The 23615-nt window shown below is 42.9% G+C and overlaps 1 protein-coding gene across 14 annotated transcripts in view; it reads left to right on the top strand.

The window, feature by feature from the left end:
- Positions 1 to 23615, top strand: part of LOC138751919 (obscurin-like) — a 755203-nt gene that overhangs the window by 180166 nt on the left and 551422 nt on the right. For all 14 annotated transcript variants that reach the window (XM_069914884.1, XM_069914878.1, XM_069914879.1 and 11 more), the window contains 3 exons: positions 18157 to 18423; positions 20226 to 20495; positions 21915 to 22181. In XM_069914884.1, the coding sequence (XP_069770985.1) occupies positions 18157 to 18423; positions 20226 to 20495; positions 21915 to 22181 (804 nt within the window). The remainder of the gene's footprint in view (positions 1 to 18156; positions 18424 to 20225; positions 20496 to 21914; positions 22182 to 23615) is intronic.

The following is a 23615-nucleotide window of genomic DNA, read 5'->3' as shown; positions in this document are numbered from 1 at the left end:
AATATTAATTCTTTCAATCTGTCAAAATCATTGTTTATTCCTTTTGAGGCACACCAATGGTCAAAGCATACAGATTTCTTCAGAGCAAAATCCATATAAGATTGATTCCATGTTTTCACCAAACTTCCAAATTTTTATCTATATGCTTCCAGAACCAACTCGTAAGCTTTCAATACTGCTTGCTTAACAGTACCATAATTTGCCACTTGTTCTGTAGTCAAACTACAATATATAATTTGTGCTTTTCCCTTCAATACACTTTGGAGCATTAAAGGCCACTTCTCCTTTAGCCACCTTGAGCTCTAGATTTACCTCTCTACTAGCCAAAAACCTCTCCCCAGGAGTTACAGCCTCAGTTCTCCTACTTCTCTCCATTTCCATTCTTAACTTCTCTATTTGAAACTATCTATCCCTTTCAATTTCCTCGTTCCGGCTTTCAGCTACCTTTAACTCATATTATCTCCATCTTTCAGCTTCCTCTGCCTCATACATCCTTTTTTCTCTTTCTTCATGCACTCTCCGTTTCTCTCTTTCCTCATGCCCTCTCTGTTTCTCTCTTTCTTCATCCACCATTAATTTCTCCAATTCCAATTGCAATTCCAAAGATCTATTCTCTGGAAAATTTTCAAAGTCTTCCTCAACAAATTTTCCTTCACTTATATAATATTTCACTATAATCCTCTGCATTTGTACTTTTCTCATCCAATGTTTAACTTCAATTTTCAATTCCTTAGAAATAGCCATTAGTTCCTCTTTTTTCTTAGTCTGCAGCTCTGCAGGTGATGGTTGTAACAAAAATGTATCAACATCCATTGATGCTGTTTTTCCAGGCGCAAGCTTTAAGTTAGCTTGCAAAAATTACAGTCACAATAGTTTGCAAAAAAAAATCCATTCAACTAATAAATAATAAAAACTGCAATATTCAAATCCAAAAAGGACGAGCCCCATAAAATGTTACGGAGTCCAGAGGATCCCAAAAACCAGCAGCATTAGATATGCCCCACAACACAGAGTTACTTAAACAAAAGTAGTTTTTAATTATATTTGAACAAGAAAACAGAATTAAACTTTAACTTATTACTTAACCTACTTAATCCCCCCTCTAATACTAAGCACAGGTGTGTGTAATGTGTATTTAAGATTAGAAAAGTTCTTTGGACCACAGTCCAATCTCACAGGTTGTAGGCAATTCTTATACTGTGCATAGAAGTTAGCATTAACAAAGTTCACCAGTCTATGGTCCTTAACAGGCAAATGGTTACCACTCAGGAGGGTTCTTGTTGGTCTTTAGAGAGAGATTCCTTTTGTTCCAGGACATCCGCACCTGATTCCTGTTTAGTCTTGCTGATGAAATTTTCCCCCTTCAGAGTTCTCCAGATGATCATCCTTCTTTCAGGTCACCTTTCAGACAGCCAGTCTTCTCCTTTGACCAGATAGTCTTCCAAATGTTTACCAGCTTTGTCCTTCTGGAACTGATTTCTGTCTCCTTTCTCTCTGTTTCACACCCTCCCTCTCTGAGAGCCAAAACTGTTCTGTCTGCCTGCAAAAATCACATGCTCGCAAGCTGTATGCTGCAACTTTGTTGCTCTTTTTGGAAAAAACACTCTGCAAAAGTCCTGCAAATATTCTGTGTTTTAAAATGTTTGTGTGCAACCTGCTCTAATAATAATTCCGAAAACACCTCTAAATACTCCGTCACTAGAAAAATAAATAATCAATAATAAATAATGAGCAAAGTAAGAGTCTTTAAATTAGTCTCCAATTGTCTGATGTATCTACTGTTTTTTTCTTTGGATACTGTTGTGGAAAATGAGCTGCCAGAGTAAAGCTGTAGCAGCCAGGGCAGAGAGTCTGGATGTGTGACTCAAAATTAGTTTTTGATTTTTGATATTTTAGCAATTTGAATAAGAATTAGGGCACAGTATAGGATTTTAGCTTTGAGGCTTTGGCTCAAGAAGCTTAGGCGAGCAGAGGCTGAGGACATGCTTGCTTTCAGTGAGGTAAGGCCAGGTTAGTTAATTTAATCCTTAAGTTAGGAGTAGATAATGGAGTCAGCTAGGCCAGTGGATTGCTCCATTTGCAGGATGTGGGAAATCTGAGACAGTACAATTGTCCCTGATAACTATACCTGCAAAAGGTGCATCCGGCTGCAGCTCCTGACAACCTGAGTTAGGGAACTGGAGTTGGATGAACACTGGATCATTTGAGAAGGAAAGGTGGTGATAGAGAGAGAAGTCACCTCCAAACATCAGCAGGCAGGAAGCTGGGTGATTGTTAGGAGAGGGAAGGGGAATAGACTGAGGGAGCAGAGGACCTGTGTGTATGCTCATATCAACAATAGGTGTACCATTTTGGATACTGTTGGTGGAGACAACCTACCAGAGACAAGTTAAAGTGGTCAAGTCTCTAGCACCAAGGCTGGCCTTCAGCTCAGAAAGGTAGGAAGGAAAAGATGAGAGCAGTAGTGATGGGTATTTGATAATTAGGGGGACAGATTAGAGGTTCTGAGGGAGAGATCAAGAATTCCAGATGGTATGTTGCCTCCCTAATGCAGGATTGAGTTCTCAGTATTCTCAGAAGGGAGGATAAGCAGCCAGATGTCAGGAAAAATGACGCGAGTTGGAAGGATGAGGAGGTCCTGCAACGAGAATTTATGGAGTTAGGTGCAAAGTTGAAGGACAGGACTTCCAGGGTTGTGATCTCAGGAGTTTTACTCATGCCATGTGCTACTGAGGCTAGAAATAAGAAGATAATCTAGCTAAATATGAGGATAAAGGAATGGTGTAGGCAGGAGGGCTTCACATTTCTGGACAATTGGGCTAGCTTCCAAGGAAGGTGGGACCTGTTCCAACGGGACAGTTTGCATCTGAACTGGAGGGGGACTAACATCCTTGCAGGTAGGTTTGCTAGTGCTGCTCCAGAGGGGTTTAAACTAGATTGGCAGGGAGATGGGAACCAGAGTGTGAGAGTAGATAGTGAAGTGAAGGAGGGTAAAAGTCATGCAAAGACTGGATGTATAGACAGTAATCAAAGGTTTGTACGTGAGAGAAATGTTCTCAGGTGTATATTTCTGTGCAAGGAGTATTGTCAGAAAGGCAGATGAGCTTAGGGCGTGGATTGGCACGTGGAATTACAATATTATTGCTATTATTAGTGAGACATGGTTGCAAGAGGGGCAGGACTGGCAGTTCAATGTTGCGAGGTTCCATTGTTTCAGATTTGATAGAGGGGGAGGGATGAAAGGGCAGGAGTGGCATTACTAGTCAGAGAAAATATCACAGCTGTGCTTAGACAGGACAGCCCAGAGGGCTCGTCTACAGAGGCCATATTAATGGAGCTGAGGAACAGGAAAAGTGTGACCACACTGATAGAGTTGTATTATTGTCCCCCCAGTAGAGAGGATTGGAGGTGCAAATCTGTTGAGAGTAGCAGACATTCTTCCCCCATCCATTCATTCGAGCACATAGGTCCGTGCTGCCCAATTGACCCACACCCCCAGTACGTACTCCTGTGCAGAAATGGCCTGCTACTGTGCTGTGTGTCTAAATTAAAAATTAAAAGGTTGGCCACCCCTGATCTAAAGTGCATTAAAGCCTATTGTTTCTCACTTTCACTCTTTGGAATCATTGATACAGGATATCAATACTTAAGAAAATTAGGAAGGCAGAAAGAAGACATAAGGTTGCTTTGGCAGATAATGTGATGATAAACCTGAAGGGTTTCTACAAGTATGTTAAGAGTAAAAGGATAATAAATGACAAAATTGATCTTCTTGAAGATCAGAGTGGTTATCTATGTGAGGAGCATAACAAGATGGGAGCGACCTTAAACAGTTTTTTACATCAGTATTTACTCAGGAAACTGGCATGGTGTATAAGGAAGGAGGGAAACATATAGAGATTAAAGAGGAGAAGGTTCTTGCTGCCTTACAGCGAATAAAGGTAGATAAATCCCCTGGGCCTGACATGATAATCGCTAGGATGGACTTTGAGGGAGGTTAGTGTAGAAAATTTAGGGGCTCGGGCAGAAATATTTACAATGTCCTTGGCCAAGGGTGAGGTGCTGGAGGATTGGAGGGGAGCTCATGTTGTTCCTTTGTTTAAAAAAGGATTCAAAAGAAAACCAGGAAATTACAGGCCAGTGAGCCTGACATCAATAGTACATAAATTATTGGAGAATATATTTGGACTGATTAAGGATAGTCAGCATGGCTTTATGCGTGGTAGATCATGTTTAATTAATCTTAGAGTTTTTTGAGACAGTTACCAGGAAAGTAGATGAAGGAAAGGCTATGGATGTTGTCTACTTGGATTTTAGTCAGGCCTTTGATAAGGTCGCACATGGGAGGTAAGTTCAGAAGGTTCAGGCACTAGGTATCCATGGTGAAGTTGTAAACTGGATTTGAAATTGGCTGAATTGGAGAAGACAGATAGTGCTAATGGATGATTACTTCTCAGACTGGAGCCCTGTGATGAGTGGTGGGCCTCAGGGATCAGTGCTTGAACCATTGTTGTTTGTAGTCTATATCAATGATTTGGATGATAATGAGGGAAATTGGATCAGCAAGTTCGCGGATGACACTAAACTCCCTTTCATACTTGCCAGTGATCCCAGGAATCGAACACCAATCGGCCTTTAAAAAGGCAAGTGTGAAAGTAAAATCTGCTCATTGCCAGTGTAAGATGACGTCTCACGCTGTGGATTGCCAGCCTCGACCCCTAGTTCAATTGCCAGTGTTGAGATGATGCAAGTGTGAAACGGGCAGCAACATTGCAGGCACTTCCGATTAAAGGTAGAACAGACCAAACCCTTGCAAGTGTGAAAGCCTTCAGTGTTCCTGTTAGGAATGGTCTAGTGTGAAAGGGCAAACCCCCATTCCTATCCTGGGACACTGAATGGCCAATTTATTGGGTTGCAAGTGTGAAAGGGGCTTAAAATTGGAGCCGTTGTGGACAATGAGAAGGCTTTCAAAGCTTGCAGGGGGATCTGGACCAACTGGAAAAATGGGCCAGAAAATGGCAGATGGAATTTAATGCAGATAAATGTGAGGTGATGCATTTTGGAAGAACGTGCACAGTAAGGCACTGAGGAGTGCGGGAGAACAAAGGGATCTAGGAATACAGATACATAATTCCCTGATAGTAGCGTCACAGGTAGACAGGGTTGTAAAGAAAGCGTTAGGGCGTCTTGACCTTCATAAATCAAAGTATTGAGTACAGGAGTTGGGATGTTATGGTGAGGTTGTATTGTGATAGCTGTGCCAAAGTACAACCAAACCACACAGTACAACACACACAGAATTTATTCGAATCACGTCAGCAGAAATGAGCAGTATTTAGTGGTGGGTAGACAAGTTCACCTCACTAATACTGGTGAACATCATTCAAATAACTCAGTCAGAAGGTGTAATATTTAAGGCTTTCTTGCATACAAATTTGATAAAATTTCTTTGAACTTATTCTTATAACCTTGTTTTACATCTTCCAAATCTTATTTCTAAAGACAGGGAAATGGTTTGATGTCAATCATTTAATCTCATAGATGTCATAATTAAGAGATATCCTTCCTTGTTTACAAAGTTTGGGAGAGTTGCTCCCAATACACATCAATGTTCATCTCTGCCTGACTGATTCCCTCCATCCTCAACATTCATTGGAGCGCTTTCATCCCTAACGTCGAAGTACTCGAGATGGCAGAGGTCGACAGCATCGAGTCCACGCCGCTGAAGATCCAGCTGCGCTGGGTGGGTCACGTCTCCAGAATGGAGGACCATCGCCTTCTCAAGATCGTGTTATATGGCGAGCTCTCCACTGGCCACCGTGACAGAGGTGCACCAAAGAAGAGGTACAAGGACTGCCTAAAGAAATCTCTTGGTGCCTGACATATTGACCACCGCCAGTGGGCTGATATCGCCTCAAACCGTGCATCTTGGCGCCTCACAGTTTGGCGGGCAGCAACCTCCTTTGAAGAAGACCGCAGAGCCCACCTCACTGACAAAAGGCAAAAGAGGAAAAACCCAACACCCAACCCCAACCAACCAATTTTCCCCTGCAACCGCTGCAACCGTGTCTGCCTGTCCCTCATCGGACTTGTCAGCCACAAACGAGCCTGCAGTTGACGTGGACATTTACCCCCTCCATAAATCTTCGTCCGCGAAGCCAAGCCAAAGAATTAACACATGCAAATGCTAGTTTCACACTAATCTTAAGACATTAAAGTTAACAATGGAGAGCAAAACCTCTCCGCAGAAACAATATTAAATTGGGATTGGGCTCACTGTTGGAGTCACTCGGCACACTCAAACAGGGAAAACACCAGTTTGTGAAGGTGGAGGTTCTTCGTCCTTACAGCTAAAGACATACCTCCCTGAATGCACTGTGGCCAGCTCCGAGGTACCGATTTCAACCCTTCTCGGGGAAGGATAATCGGCAGACCGCTGCGCTCCACCTCCTGACCTGAATGTACAGCCGCTGCAAGTGGCTGGTTAGGGTGGCTGATGCCGTCATTCCGTGACCCATCTCCCCACTCACCCCTCTCCCTCCAAGGCAGGGGCGGTGGGCAGGAGCCATTGGGGCAGCAGGAGCCATCAGGGCAGCGGGAGCCATCAGCGGAGGGCAGAAGGAGCCGTCAGCAAGGGCCGGCGGGGCAGCGGAAGCTGCCAGGAGCTGTTGGGAATAGCCATGAGGGCTGAGACATCCACACTGGGTCGCTTTGGCCTTTAGGGCTGCTCTCTATGGCTTAAAACGTGGCAGAGCAATGGCTGTCTTCCCTACCCATAATCCCCCACACTACGGCACCAGTCGCCCTGCTTCCATCAGCTCCGGAGGGTGCTGCAAGGTTCCTCTGGATATGAATGGGATACTGGAGCAGCCTTTTAGGGCTTTTGTCTGAAAAGTAAGTTTTACGTTTTTGATCCATTCTTGTAGTTAGCCTCCATGCGGAGGCCTGACAGGAAATGGCCTACTGTTTCACTCTACATCCTTTGACAATTCAAATTACGTCTGACATGTAGTGGACTCAGTCAGCCGGATTTGAGTAGAAGCCGACTTATGAATGGGAACCTGTTTGGCAAGTAGTTGTTTTAAAGATATTAAATGTTCTAGAGCCTGGGGGTCCTGTGATTACTCTGAAGATGACTTGGACAAAAGTGATAATTGATTTTAATTCCCTGTCTGGAAGGTTTGCTAGCCTAAAACTTGTACCTTTCCTTGTCTGAAAAGAAGCTATGCTGGTTTTCTCATAATTGATATTTCTAGATAGGCAATAAACATAAACTTCTACAGTATAAGACATCAGTGAGGGCGAATTTGGAGTATTGTGTGTATTTCTGGTTGCCAAACTACAGGAAGGATATTAGTAAGATAGAAAGAGTGCAGAGAAGATTTACTTGGATATTGCCTGGTCTTCAGGAGTTAAGTTATAGGGAAAGATTAAACAGGTTAGGACTTAATCCCTTGGATCGTGGAAGAATGAGGCATTTTCCACTAATATTAGGAGAGATAAATAAGAGAAGACATGGGCTTAGGGTGAAAGGGGAAAGGTTTAGGGGGAACATTAGAGGGAACTTCACTCAGAGAGTGATGGGAATGTGGAACAAGCAGCTATCTGATGTGGTAAATGTAGTGTTACAAGACCAGAGGCTCTCAAAACCCAGCAGCAATAGAAATTCACCAAGACAAATGGTTACTTAAACAAAAGTTGCTTTTAACTTTCTTTAAACAGGATCAAACTTTAACTTATTACTATTAACTTAACCTTACTTAACCCTCTTCTAATTCTAAGCGTACATGTATGTAATGTGTACATGTTCAGGAAAGTTCTTTGATTCATAGTCCAATCTCACTTTTAACTTCTCCAAGTTCACCAGTATCATATGATTCTTATACTGTGCATAGAATTAAACATTTGTGAATCTTCACCAAGCTCTGGTGCTTAAAGTTAAATGGTTACCACTCAGGATGGTTCTTGTTGGTTTCAGAGAGAGATTCGTTGCTCGTTAGACACACACAAACTGATTCCCTCCAATCAGCCACTTCAGTGTCTTGCTGAGAAACTTGCCTCATCTTGGGTTTTCCAAATGATAACCTCTTCTTCCAGGTCACTACAGAGTCCCTCTTGTTTCCCGTATTTCAGGTGAAACACTCTAGCTAGCCATTTCATCTTGTAAGCACAAAGGTTTTCAACAGGCTGAACTCAGAACTCACAACCCGTCTTCAGAATGGGGTTTTCTATAATCTGCCAGCTTGTTATGTTGCAGCCTACAAAAGCCACTGCCAATCCAAATTCTCTCTCTCTCTCACTCTCTCTCTCTCTCTCTCTCCAAAGAAACATTTTTTTTCCTGTTTGCAAAAAATCAGAACCCCTCCTAAAGCTTCAGACCTAGTCTTTGAAAGATCTCATTAGCACTTGAGCCTGACTTCACCATTTGCATCTGCTTCTGAACATTTTTCAGCAAAGCATTTCCAAAATAGTTTTTATAGTCTTTGCCAAGTTTCTTCAGTGCCTCATTGTCTCACTTTTAAATGACATCTTTTGTGAAGTGTTACCATCTGTTTCTGAAGTGACCTGCACACCAAACCCCCACAATCTATCTCTTTTAAAGACATATTTATATATTATAATATAACCTGTCACAGTTGGCTCACTCTTAAGTTTTAAGAATAAATTGGATAGATACATAGATGGGACAGGTCTGGAGGTTCATGGAGTGGGTGCAGATCAGTGGGACTAGCAGAATGATGTTTTGGCACAGAATAGAAGGGCAAAATAGCCTGTTTTCTTTGCTGTAGTGTTCTATGGTTCTATGGCAGAAAGGCAGATAGCGATATTGAAGGAGGATTCATTGGTTAGGGGACTAGACAGGAGATTTTGTGGAAAAGATCAAGATTTTCAGGTGATATGTTGCCTTAAAGATGCCAGGAGTCAGAGAGTGTGATTAGAAGAACAAAGGCTGCGAGTTCTGCAATCAGATTAGTGGAGAAGTGAGAAAGGTAATATAAAGAGAGACCAATTTGACCCAAAGGGAAGGGTGTGGATGGGGATGGGGGTAATTGGAGAGAGAGAACTGCTTGTCATCAGACCAGTTAAAAAAAAGCACATTTATTAAAAAAATTTAGACATGCAGCACGGTAACAGACCATTTTGGCTGGCCGATCCAGCTCTGACAGCCCGCCGCCCCAACCCTGACAGCTCGAAGGGACAGGAGCCCAAGTGCGTTCCAAGGCGCCTCCCGTTCAGCTGTCCCTATCAGACGGCCAGCGCTGCGGTTTCAGCGCTGCCACCTGAACAACTATTCCACAGGTCTGAATCCGCTTCTGCAGGTGCATTCTTGGCAGAGAATGTACCTGAAGATGCCTTAAGAGAGAAAGGGAGAAAAAGTTTCTGCAATATGGGTCATGAGTTCTGAGTTCAGCCTGTTGAAACAACCCATGTAGTCCATGCAAGAGGAAATGGCTGGCTAGAGTGTTTCACCTGAAATAAGGGAAACAAAAAGGAACTCTGTGGTGACTGCAGAAGAAGAGGTTATAATTTGGAAAACCCTGATGGGGCAAGTTTCTTCGGCAAGACACTGCAGTGGCTGATTGGAGGGAATCATTTCGTGTGTGTCCAACAAGCAATGAATCTCTTTGTGGTGAATGTCTGCCAAGCTGCCTGTCTCCCCTCTGGCGAGCCTTGCTGTACTAACATTGGCTGTGCATTATCTTTACTGTTAAGGACACTCCCCTTGGGCATAACTGTATATGCTCCTATTGTCTTTCATTATTGTACCATGAGTTTCTGCTAATAAAAGCCATGATTATTGTTTGACCACATCGTCTTTGTCTACTTCATCAACTGGCACTTCAATTTTATTAGCAGAAATGGGATGCAGCCCTCAAGCCAGAGTGGCTGATAATCGACCAGTCTGCCCCAAGGGCGAGAGAAATTTTCAACCACTGGATTGCTTGTTTTGATTACTACATGGCTCGAAACAACGTGGTCGATGAGGCGATATAGTGGGGCCACCTGAACTCTCTGCTGGGTGAGGTCTCTTTCGCATTAGGTCCCTAACGCAAGGAGCTACCACTCTAGCTATAGCCCGGAAACGTCTGACAGCTTACTGTGCAGTGCCACGGAATGTGGTGCTTGCTCAACACCAGTTGCTGACTAGATGCCAGAAACCTGGGGAAAGTGATGCTGCCTATGCACTGGCCCTGATTAATCATTTCAATGATGTGTGGCAGGGGGTACGCATCCAGTTTAGTGTAACAGTTGATTGTCTGGCTGTAGTCCATAGCCAGTCGTTTCTTAGTGTGATTTTTTAACGACTACCACTTGGGCGCACACGGACTCTTACTAGGTTCAGTTACTCCCTTTTTAAGCAGTCTCTGGGTCTCCGCTTTGATAAACTCACGATCCTCTTTGCTGTAAGAATGGCTCTTAGTGGCAATCGGCTGACACTCGGGGGATAAATCACTGAAAAGGGAAGGAGCTTTGATCTTTAATGTGGACAGACTAGCGTGGGGGATGGTAAGTGTGGGTAGTGGCCCACCGAAATTTAACACTACACTGTTCATCTGAGATTGAATATCTAACCCCAGTAACACAGGCGTGCAGAGCCCCAGCATAATAAAGAGCCGCACATCAGGTGGCTGCCAAACAAATGTGATGTCAGAGCAGTCAATGTGCAACAACACCGCAATGCCTTGATGCTGGATCCTTTTGTCAACTGGATTGACTCAAGTTACATCCGACAGAGGCTGCTGGAGACGGAGCCCTTAACCTACGACTGGGCAGTCACTCTAGCCAAAACACTGAGAAGTGCCATGCGGTCCAGTGAATTGCTAGAAACCAAAAAGGAAACATCCAGGAGTGCTGGAACCCAAAAGGAAAGACAAGGGTGAACTCCTGAAAAATGCTACTTCTGTCATAAGAGCTGGCACCCCAGACAGAAGTGCCTGGCTCGATTTGCTACCTGCAGCTATTGTGGGAAACTCAGCCACTTCACTAAAGTGTGTAAGGTTAAAAGTACTCCCACTGATAAGAAAAAGGAAAGAAGCACCAAGAAAATGTGTCGTGTAGCTGCAGGAATGGAAGACAACTGTGAAAAGGGGGATCTTCAGATGGGCAGGTTGAATCAACTTCAAGTGACGGTGAGGTGAAATCCCCTGTGATAGCTCAATTGACTGTAAAGCTTGGGGGATGTTACAGACTGGAACAGGTGACTATGAAGAGGGAGGAGAATGGTGAGACTCTTGATTGTCTAATAGACTCGGGGAGTACTGACAGCGACATCCATGAGAAAGTTGCCAGAGCCTTAAATTTGCGGAGATATCCAGCGATCCGAAAGATATTGATGGCTTGTAGTGAACTTACAAAAACTGTACGGGACAAGTGTAAAGTTACTTTAAATTTGCAGGGGCATTGCCTAGCAGATGTGTGGCTCTTTATTATGCTGGAGCTCTGCACCCCTGTGTTACTGGGGTGAGATATTCAATCTCAGATGAACAGTGTAGTGTTAAATTTCGGTGGGCCACTACCCACACTTACCATCCCCTGTGCTAGTTACTGCGGTCTGTCCACATTAAAGATCAAAGCTCTTTCCCTTTTCAGTGATTTATCCCCCGAGTGTCAGCCAATTGCCACTAAGAGCCGTTCTTACAGCAAAGAGGATCGTGAGTTTATCAAAGCGGAGAGTCCCAGAGACTGCTTAAAAAGGGAGTAACTGAACCTAGTAAGACTCCGCGGTGGGCCCAAGTGGTAGTCGTGAAAAATCACTCTAAGAAACGACTGGCTATTGACTACAGCCAGACAATCAACCGTTACACTAACCTGGATGCCTACCCCCTGCCACGCATCAGTGAAATGGTTATTCAGATAGCGCAATACAAAGTGTACTCCACTATCGACCTCAAAGCAGCTGATCACCAAATCCCCATTAAGAAAAGGGAATGGGCTATATGGCTTTTGAGGCTGATGGGGGGGAGGGTTATACCAGTTTAAAAGGGTACCTTTTGGGGTCACTAATGGTGTGTTCGTGTTTCAGAGGGAAATGGGTAAGATTGTTAGGACGTATGAGTTACAGGTTACATTTCCTTATCTGGATAATGTCACAATCTGTGGGAAAACACAGGCTGAGCACGACAACAACTTAAAGAAATTTTTAGCAACAGCTAAAGAACTCAACCTTACATTTAACGAGGGCAAATGTGTGTTCAACGCAACAGAGCTACCCATTCTGGGCTACATTGTCTGCAAGGGCGAAATCCGTCCCGACCCAGAAAGAATGGCCCCCCCCTTAAGAAGTTACCACCCCCAGACTCGGCAAAAGCCCTTAAAAGGTGTATGGGATTCTTTTCCTACTACTGCAAATGGGTTCGGGACTACGCCACGAAGGTACGCCCTCTGTTTGACACTAAATCTTTTCCTCTCTCTCCAATTTCCTTGAAGGCTTGAGAGAGAATTAAAGCTGATATTGCCAAAGCTGCACTCTCGTCCATTGACGAGGATGTCCCATTCCAAGTGGAAACTGATGTCTCAGATTGTGCCTTGGCAGGAACCCTTAATCAAAAGGACAGACCTGTGGCATTGTTCTCCCACACGTTATGCGGGCCTGAACTTAAACATCCTGCTATTGAAAAAGAATCCAAGACTATTATTGAAGCTGTTCGCTACTGGAGACACTTTCTAGCCGGCAGAAAATTTACTTTTGTCACTGATCAGAAATCTGTAGCCTACATGTTCAGTACTAAACACAAAAGTAAAATCAAGAACGATAAGATGGCACTTATAATTATGATATCCAGTACATGATTTATGGTTAAATGATTCCTCTGACAGATTGTCACAATCTGCTGCTGGTGCTCAGCTGGAGGGGCTATGCTACAGTCTGGAAGACTGTTAATCTTGCTTTAAAAACACTTGGTTACCCTGTAATCCGGTGGCAGGAGGTGCTGCCTGAGGCGCTACATTCTATTCAATCATTATGTACTGCAGCAAATCAAACATCTCATGAACCATGAACGTATGTTTGCCTTTCCTAGGAAATCAGGAACTGTGATTGACTGGCTAGCCTCTTTATCTGAGCCTGGAACCATGCTGTTGAAGAGCCATGCTCTGGCATGTAAAACAGACCCCCTCGTCCAACCAGTTCAACTACTGCATACCAACTCCAACTACGCTCATGTTAAATTCGCAGAGGGGAGTACTGACACTGTACCCCTAAAAGATCTGGCCTCGCCTGGTTCACCCCTTCCTCACACTCCTACTCAGAGTGAGGCTGAGAGATTGGGCTCACCCCCCCAGCCTGTGACCCATAGTAAGCTTTCATATGGCCATGCTGAGACTCCACTTCCTCACGCTGGCGATTCTGGAGTGGGTCCAGAGTCAGTTCTTCCCACACTATAGAACCAGGAACTGTACCAGTTCTCAAGGTTGCAAAGGAGCCACCTGTTCTGAGAAGAAGCACCACAATTCATAAACGCCCTGATAGGCTGACATATTCATAAAACATCTCATTATATTTTGATTGCTTGCTTGATACTGGCGTATTTTGGCTGTTAGAGTATTCTCAATGCCAACATAGAATCCATGTATTGCTTGCTTCAGTCTTTCCTAGCAGCTGCCCTTTTGATTTTAACCCTTCTTCTGCCGGGTGGAGGTGGAAGGGGCGGTGAATGTCTGCCAAGCTGCCTGTCTCCCCTCTGGCGAGCCTTTCTGTACTAACATTGGCTGTCCATTATCTCTACTGTTAAGGACACTCCCCTTGGATATAACTGTATATGCACCTATTGTCTTTCATTATTGTACCATGAGTTTCTGCTAATAAAAGCCACGATTATTGTTTGACCACATCGTCTTTGTCTACTTCATCAACTGGCACTTCACTCTTTGAAACCAATAGGCACTTTCAGGTGGCCAAAATACCCCGATGTAAAGCTGCATATTCTACCCCTATGCGGCTGTCGTGAGGCCACTTGAAAGCGCACTTTCTAATCCTCCTCCGAGAGGGATAATCGCCAGAGCACTGAGGTCCCCCAGGCACCTGAATGCAGCTGCCTGAAAGTGGCTGCTAAAGGGAGGGATGATGATGTTGCAGTGACGTCGTTAGCCCGAGACACTTGGCATGAATTTTGAAACAGTGTGCAGGCACGGTATTGAAGGTACAGACTCATTTTTCAGTAACTTACAGGATAGCGTTATAATCGAACTATGGCTGCAAAGGCTTCAAACTGGTGTGAAGCAGAGATCAGGCTGCTTCTAGACCATCTGTCTCAGGAATCCCAGGAGAGGGAACTCACTGGGATAGTGAGGGATGGTCCCAGATTTGAACACTAGTCAGGAGTACTCTCAGCACATGGTCATACCCGCAGTAAAAATCAGGTGGTTACAAAGCTGAAGAGCCTGAGGAAGAAGTTCCATGCGGTCTTGGACCACAACAGGAGGAGCAGCAATGGAAGCAGGGAGTGGCAGTACTTTGACCAGTGCCACACTAACTGGGGTCTAGCTGCTCAGCTACTCCCTGATTCCCCAGAGGTCATTCCTGAGGGATCTCAGGCCTCAACCAGCGGCAATGATGGCAGAGACATGCAGGTCCAGGAGGTGCAGGCCGCCACAGAGGGCTCCACTGGCATGGATTTGGATTCCCCTGAGAGAGGCGGCGCAGGAAGTGTCCCTGGAAGTGGTGAGGCAGCGCTCTCACCAGAGAACACAGGTACAGTAGCATTGAGGTTGTGTGTATGGAGAAGCACATAATTCCAATACTGATGCACTTTTCCTGCTTTGACCCACGGCCTCAGGTCCCAGACACAAGCGCCAGCGACTGACCAAGGCTTAGGTTCTCTCTCGGGAGCGGCAGATGATGATGATAGCACTTGACAGGGAGGACAGAGAGGGGGACCGCCAGCATGAAGAGGAGGCGCTGGAGCAGGACGGAGCCCTGCTCGCTGACCTGAGGGAGGAAGAGGAAGCAATGTGCCAGTCTGAAGTGGATAGGCAGGTCCAGGCAATGACTGGGTTGTCAGCTTCCCTGCAGTAACTCAGCGCCGCAATGGACAGGGAGTCTTCCATCTTCCACAGAATGGTCAAGCAAATGGAAACCTGTCCCCATTCCCACAGTTATATGGTCTCCCTAATCCCATGTACCTGGCCTCTCCAGCCAACATCTCATTTCATTCCACACCAGGGCATCATGGTAGTGGACACTTGGACATGACTGAGATGCTAGGGTCCAGTAAAGGTTCCTCCTCCCCCCTCCCCCTACCTCATTCCTCTCAATCCTGGAATGAGGTGTGCGACGGACTAAACTTTCTTAATACTGCTAACTCACTCTTCACTTTTGTTGTTCATGAAGCCCTGAAATGTGCAATTTTCTTTGCACCACTTTAAGGATTAAAACACTCAGCAGTGAGATGCTATGGAGCTGGGTGGAGGTGTTTGTTGTGTTTACCGTTTTTGTGTTTGTTCTGTGGTGTTCAAATGTGGAATGGATTTGCACTGTGTTTTGTCCATTCCATGATTTACATCTTGTTAGGTGCATACTTTGAATTGTTATGTCGCGTTATCTACCTCAGATATTTATGAAGCAAAATGATTTCTTGAAAAGTGATTTTTAATAAATTTTTGACAAGCACTGGTCTCGTGTTTCATTTATATGGCACTGTTCCTTCACGAGAACACAGTGTCACCTAAGATGCAAGGCAACAAGCTCATGTTGCCACATTCTGGGGGTGGGGAATGGAGGGGGGAGCAAGTTGGGGATCTAGGTGGCAGGGACATACCCGAGTGGCAGCAGCTACCCCTGAGATTTACCCCTCCCCCTTACAGGATGGACTTAATCGCCTGGTGGCCTTGACCTGCTGATTATTACAATCTTGGCTATTGTGTGCAGGGCCATCTGCTTCAACCAATGTCCACTCTGACAGGAAGTCATCCTTGTTAATCTCACATATATTGTGCAGTATACAGCAGGCAAACACAACATCTTGCAGAATTAAGGGCATTGTTAAATCTTCGCTGATCTGGATCCAGTACTTGGTGCTGTTTGAACCCCTTCATCAGCCAGGTTCGTAGGGGTATGCCGCATCACCCACAAGATGTGCTGGAACCTCCACTCCATCTACATCCTTGGACACCTCTGGGCACAACAATGCAGAAATGTAGGTAATTTGCACACCTGGCCATTGACACAATAAGTGTGCATAATGTTGAGACATGGAGTTTTGATGGGCAAAAGCTCACGTCATATGGGAAGAGGTATCCTGCCTGGTCCTCTGCCTTTCTATACAGAGGAGAGTTGGCAAGCACTAGGGCATCATACGCGTGGCCTGGCCAATGCACAAACACATCTGAGAAGCTGTAACATGAATGGAAAGCACATTGAAGTTATAGACATTGAAACGTGAGGTGATAAAGATAATGGCTTTAACTCACCAGAAACTATGGTCGACTACCAGTTGCAGAACCATCGAGTGCCACCCCTTTGTGATTGTAGTAGGCTGCAGTATCAATGCTGGGGGTGATAATGAGAATTTTTGACTCATCAATAGCACCAGCACACATTGGGTATCCCCTTTTTCAAAGCCATCAATGGTCTGAAGACGTGTTCCACTTAGCAGGGAGATGAAACCTTCCTCAAAGCGCCAGTCATCTGCTGCACTACCATGCACACGGTGTCGACGCCTATTCCAAAGATGGTACTGATGGATCGATACTCACAAGGGGTGGCATATCACCACAGGTCCACAGCTAATCGAAGACCCGGCTCCAATGGTCGCTGCAGGTCTGGTCTATGTGGCTTCAGGTGAGGTTCTACGAGTTCCATCACGAAGTGAAAGGTGCCAAGCAACATACAAAAGTGTCTCCGCCACTTATCATCATCAAATTTGGTGAGGACATTACTCCGGAACACAATGCCCCGGGATCAGTTCAAGCTCCAGAGAGACTGATGTGTCACCACAGCTAATTGACTGACAAGCAGCATTTGCTTTCATCTGCGGAGCCTACGCTCTGCACGCCTTTTCACCTCTAACTGCCAACTTCTTGCCCACAACTTTTGCAGGAACCATCTCTTGATCGTACCTATACGATTTTCAGATCTCAAGGACAAGTGAAAAACTTCAACAGCATTAATGGTCTTACCAAGAATTTGACGTATCTTGTTCTGAACACTGAGAAAGGCTGAAACCATCATCATTATTTATCTTGCCTGCTCCAGGTCCACCATAATTCTGTGTTCCTTCTAGTCGCACTTAAAATGACAGTACATCAGCGGGGAGGAGTACAACTGACAGTGGACAGGAGCCGGAGTGTGCTCCGAGGCACCTCCCATGCAGCTGTCCCTTTCAGGTGGCCAATGCTGCGCTCTTAGCGCTGCCACCTGAACGACCATTCCACAGGTCTGAATTCTCTTCTGCAGGCACATTCTTGGGTGATAATGCACCTGAAAGTGCCTCATGAGAACCTTCCTGAGCGGAAACCAATTACTTTTAAATATCAGGGCTTGGTGAAAATTCATAAATGTTAAATTCTGTGCACTGCATAAGGATTGCCTGATACAGGTGAACTTGGAGGAGTGAGAAATGAGATTGGACTTTGAATCAAAGAACTTTTCTGAACTTAAATACACATTACATACATGTGCGCTTAGAATTAGAAGGGGTTAAGTTAATAGTAATAAGTTAAAGTTTGATCCTGTTTTCATGTTTAAAGAAAATTAAAAATTACTTTTGTTTAAGTAACCATTTGTCTTGGTGAATTTCTATTGCTGCTGGGTTTAGGGGTCCTCTTGGCCTGTAACAGTATATAGAAAAAAAAATATGAAAATTGACTCAAAATAAATTGTGCAAACAACTTATTTGACAATGATATTAAACAGCTGGGTGGTATAAAATTAGTAGTTCTCTATAATAGGATTTTCTGTAAAGTTACTCAGTTCAGGTATAAATGCCATGGATAAACAATTGCTACAGATGGCTTATGATGTTCCTGTCCCATGGGTGAGTAACAAAAAAGCAATGAGCATGAGTTGTTTCATCGAGTGGTGTGTGTTTTCCATCTTTATGGCTGGGCATCTTTAAATCTGGACTTTCAATATTTGGCTGGCAATTAATGTAATATTGTTTAGTGTTTAATAGTTTTAATGTTGACATCAAATCGTAATTCAAATATCTATTTCAGAATTGCCAGTCAAGTTTGTGAAACCCTTGAGAGAGAAAATTGGCATGGAAAAGCACCGTGTCTTTTTTGAATGCAAGATTTCAAGAAAAAATGCTGCAGTCAAATGGTATTTCAAAGAAAAGGAGATTCATCCCAGTGAGAAGTATGAGATTGTGAATGAAGATTTGTACAGGAAGCTCATAATTAATAATCTTGCCTTTGAAGATGAAGGCAGCTACATGTGTGATGTCGTAGATGACAAAAGTACAGCAATGTTATATGTAGAAGGTAATGATATACTTTAAAATAAGATTTTGGAAGCAGCATTTTTAAAATGCTTCATCTGTATCAAGAAATGAAGATAAAGATGTTTAAATATGCAGTTTTTAAGGTTTTGGTAATAAAAAATATCATAATACTTAACTAAATAAAACAGTACACAGATTTAAGAACCATTTTACATAAATTACAATGAATGGATATCAACATAAATCTACATTGTTTCTTGATCCTCTCTTTGGGTTCCTTTATTTCCATAAATTATAACAACAAAGTAGTATGGGTGAATAGTTGGGCTTCTATATTCCTAAATGTTGGTTGACAACCCTAACAGCTTGTCCTAAATTTTGTGATGTGGCCTAATTTTTTAATCCCAAAAAGACATAATTAATAGAAATGTTAACTAAATTTACTGTTGCTGCCTTTGGAAAGATGTGTGACTGATGCTGAGTGCCTTCCAATATTGGTAGTCCTTTGGTTCGAAGAAGATACATTGTTGTGTCGTTCATCTGTGGACACGAAAGTGACTTTGCAGTCCCAGTCTGGAAGCACAGAGTCTAGGACCATGGGGGCACTGGAAGTCCATTTTTGTAATAACTGTGGCTGCTGCTTTGTGATGTCGTGCACAGGTTTCCATCATTTTATGGTAGTGCCTGTTTTCAAAACTGGTGTAGGCTTCATAGCACAGGGCTCACCAGCGGGTTCTGTCAGCATCTGCAACTTCTAGTTCTCTTGGCTGGATGTCACATTAGAAGAGGGTTTCCTTCACAGCATCTTTATAGCTCTTGAGTGGATGACCTTGAGGTCTCCAGTTCACAGTAGAGCAGCTGGCGAGGCATACGATGGATGTCCATTCTGATGAAGTATCTCACTCACTGCATCTGGGCTCTGATAATCAAGGAGTCAATGCCGGTGGACTTTGTACGACCCAAGACCTCCAGGTTGGAGACACGGTTTTGCCAACAAATGTCAAGGATGAAATGTAGGACGTGCATGTGAAATTTCTCCGGTTGTTTGATGTGACATTCCTCAGAGTCCAGGCCTCACATCCATATAGAAGAGAAAGGATGACGACAGCTCTGAAGACTTTCTGCTTTGTGAAGATGCTGCTGAAAATGTGAAGCATAATATGTTGATTAAGCACTCTGGTATGCAGTCTCCCCAGGGCCTAGCTGGCCTTGCTGATCCTGGAGTCAGTTTCTTTGTCCAAAGAAACATTACTCTCGATGATGCTCCCCAATAGTGCCTTCCAATTGTGTCATGATAAACCATAATGGAAGAAGGAGGAGAAGATAGTCAATGGAAAGTTGATTTGCATGTTGGCCCTGAGCCTTGTTAATAAATCTCTGCTGTCCCTAGATGGTGGTAAGGGAGGTGATGTAGGGGCAAGTGTTGCACCTCCTATAGTGGCAGAGGAAATCTGTAGAGGATGGAGAAGGGTGAGTGGGAGGGATGAGTAGACCAGGGAATCATGGAGAGAGTGGTCTCTGTAGAAAGCGGAATTTAAAGAAGGGGAGGATGTGACAGGTGGTGGGATTCCATTGAAGCTGGTGAAAATGTGAAGCATAATATGTTGAATGTGGAGTGCAGGTGTCCAATGAAGTGGCCACCAATCTGTGTTTGGTGTTACTGATGTAGAGAAGGCCATACTGAATGTGAAATATTAAATTGGATGATGTGTATGAAGAACTCTTATATTTCTTCTTTATCATCTTATTGATCTGTGTTGCTCCATTATGGACAGGGACCCATAGGGAATGAATATAGTAGAATATTCAACCAAGCTATCTTTAACTATGCTTTATTGACAGAACAATCCATTACCATCATTAAGCCAATAGCTGATGTGGAAGTGACAGAGCCAAATGATGCCAGTCTTGAATGTGAGCTTTCGATTGCTGATGTGAAACCACCAAAATGGATTCTCAATAGTCAAATTCTTCATCCTTCTGAAACTGTGGATATTGAGCATTGTGGCACTATACATCGTCTAATTCTGAAAAATACATACAGTCAGATGTCTGGTGTGGTACAATTTATTGCTGGGAAATCGAAATCTGAAGCAAGGTTAACCATTAAAGGTATTCCTGCACAATATAGCTTTGGATTTTCTTATTTAGTTCTGAGACACCTACCTTATTCAACCTTGACCTGAAATGACAACTATACCTTTGCCTCAACAGATGCTGTTTGACTGCTCAATTCTTCTAGCCATTTATATTTTGCTACAGTATTTAGTGCTTCACTGCCATTTTAAATTACTCTTAGTTTCTCAAATGAATATTGACAGGTTGTTAATTGAACAATGAACAAGATTTGAAGAGGAAATACTGAACTAAAACAAGAATGTTAGGCCTCATGAAAGAATGTGCAAGTTTAAAATTCTGTTGTACAAACAATTTAAGAAGATAAAGTGACAGGTGTAGCTATAATTCATCTGTCACACTAAGAAATATCTAACCTATATAACCCAAAAACTTAATTTCATTGATATTCCTTCTCCATTACCAAGACGATCTGCTTTGATTTTTATGATTGATTTTTCCACCTCAGGCTTCGTCCATTTACAACTGAGTTAATTCTTGTTTGTTTCTTGTTACCTCTAGAATGAGTTATGCTAATATTCTTCTAGCTGGCTTCCCACTTTTTAAATTTGAGTTGATCCAAAATTCAGCAACTAATACTTTTATAACCCCAAATCATATTAATTCACCATCCCACATTTACTTATATATACTGACTCACAGTCAAGAAGGAACTTGATTTTAAAATTCTCATGCTTAATTTAACACCTCTGTAGCTTTGGGACTAAAGGAGATTACTCTATGTGTGATTTCCTTGCATCCCTTAGCTCTTTTGGCTGCTGTTTCTAATCTCTTGTATCTGACTTCATTTCCTCACGCCTTAAATTCTCTCTCTCTCTCTCTCTCTCTCTCTCTCCCTCTCTCTCTCCTAAAGTCTTATTTTTCTGCTTCTTGTCTAAAAAGCTCTTAAATTAGTGGTTTTCAAACTTTTTCTTTCCACTACCTTAAGTAATCCCTATGCCATAAGCGCTTTTGATTAGTAAGGGATTACTTAAAGTGGTATGTGAGTGGGGAAAAAAGGTGAGAACCTCTGCTCTAGACCCAATTGTTAATGAAATGTTTTGTTTGAGAAAAATGGTCATTAAATATTTGTTTTGGAGTTATGAAACTGCACATAATGAGTCAATTAGGGACGAATAAAACAGTGGTTTTCAAACATTTTCTTTCCACTTTACGTAATCCTTTACTCATCACAGAGCACCTATGGTTTAGGGATTATGTAAAGTATGTGTGGAAAGAAAAAGTTTGAAAACCACTGTAATCACTCTGACCAGTAATTTGGGCACCTGTCCTCTTGTTATTTGGGTTAGTGCAATTTTTTTCATTATTACCATGTGAATTATTTAGTAAGTACACATTTACAATAAGGATGCATGTTGTTCAATAGCTTTAATTGCCAATTTTCATCTTTTCCAGAGCCTCCATCAAAGGTAGTCAGAGCCCTTAAAGACATAACAGTGGAAGAGAAGAAGTCTGTTACTTTGAGCTGTGAGTTTACACCAACGCCAAAGGTGGTCAGATGGTACAAAGACCAGTGCTCAATTGAATCTTCTGACCGATTCAAATTTAAGCAAATTCAGAATGTGATAGAACTTACAATTTCAAATCTCAGACCTGAAGACTCTGGTGAATATAGTTGTAAATCAAGGAATGCACAGACCACTGCTACACTCACAGTTCAAGGTAGGAATTTTTATTGGACAACAAAAGTTCCAACTTCATGTTAATAAAAGCAGAAAAAGGTGGACATATTCATCAGGTCAGGCCGCTTCCATGGCAAGAGTAAAAGAAATAATATACCAGATGTACTTGAGTCACCACTATGCATCTGTACCCTTAGTGCTCTCTCTCTCTCTCTCTCTCTCTCTCAACCCTCTCTCTCTCAGCACTCTCTCTCAAAACTATCTATCTCAACACTCTCTGTCAACACTCCTCTCTCAACACTCTCTCTCTCTCAACACTCTCTCAACCCTCTCTCTCTCGGCACTCTCTCTCAAAACTATCTCTCTCAACACTCTCTGTCAACACTCCTCTCTCAACACTCTCTCTCTCTCAACACTCTCTCAACACTCTCCCTCTCCCAACACTCTCTCTCAACACTTTCTCTCTCTCAACACTCTCTCTCAACACTCTCTCAACACTCTCTTGATACTCTCAACACTCTGTCTAGATTCTCTCTCGACATTCTCTGTCTTGACTCTCTCTCAACACTCTCTTACTTGACTCTCAACACTCTCTCTCTCCCTCGATACACTCTCTCTCCCTCAACACTCTCCAGGACTCTGTCCGTTACTGTATTAAGTTCTGTCCTGGCTTGACGTACAAAAGTACAATACCTCACATTCCTTGGCCCATCTCCCCAACTGATCTGGATCATGTAAATGTGGGTGAACTTCCTCACTGTTCATTACGCCATCAGTTTTGATGTCAGCTGAAAAATTACTAATTTTTTTAACTACATTGCCATCCAAATTGTCAGTATGGATGTCAAAAACTACATTGCCATCCATATTGTCAGTATAGATGTCAAAAACTACATTGCCATTCAGATTGTCAGTATAGATGTCAAAAACTACATTGCCATCCAAATTGTCAGTATAGATGTCAAAAACTATATTGCCATCCATATTGTCATTATAGATGTCAAAAACTACATTGCCATCCAAATTGTCAATATAGATGTCAAAAACTACATTGCCATCCAAATTGTCAGTATGGATGTCAAAAACTACATTGCCATCCAAATTGTCAGTATAGATGTCAAAAAAAAACTACATTGCCATCCAAATTGTCAATATAGATGTCAAAAAAAAACTACATTGCCATCCAAATTGTCAATATAGATGACAAAAAAAACTACATTGCCATCCAAATTGTCAGTATAGATGTCAAAAACTACATTGCCATCCAAACTTTCAATATAGATGTCAAAAACTACATTGCCGTCCAAATTGTCAGTATAGATGTCAAAAATTACATTGCCATCCAAATTGTCAATATAGATGTCAAATAGATTTGTTGGTCTGAATGGCAAACTTTGGATTATCATTCTTAAATTTATCCACTTTTCCATTTTATTCATTTGGTAGAAGAATTTTTCCATAATTTGATTGAAGT

This window comes from Narcine bancroftii, chromosome 1, assembly GCF_036971445.1.
Source record: "Narcine bancroftii isolate sNarBan1 chromosome 1, sNarBan1.hap1, whole genome shotgun sequence".
NCBI lineage: Eukaryota > Metazoa > Chordata > Chondrichthyes > Torpediniformes > Narcinidae > Narcine > Narcine bancroftii.
Note: the sequence above shows the minus strand (reverse complement) of the source record. Positions and strands in the feature narration are given on the sequence as shown.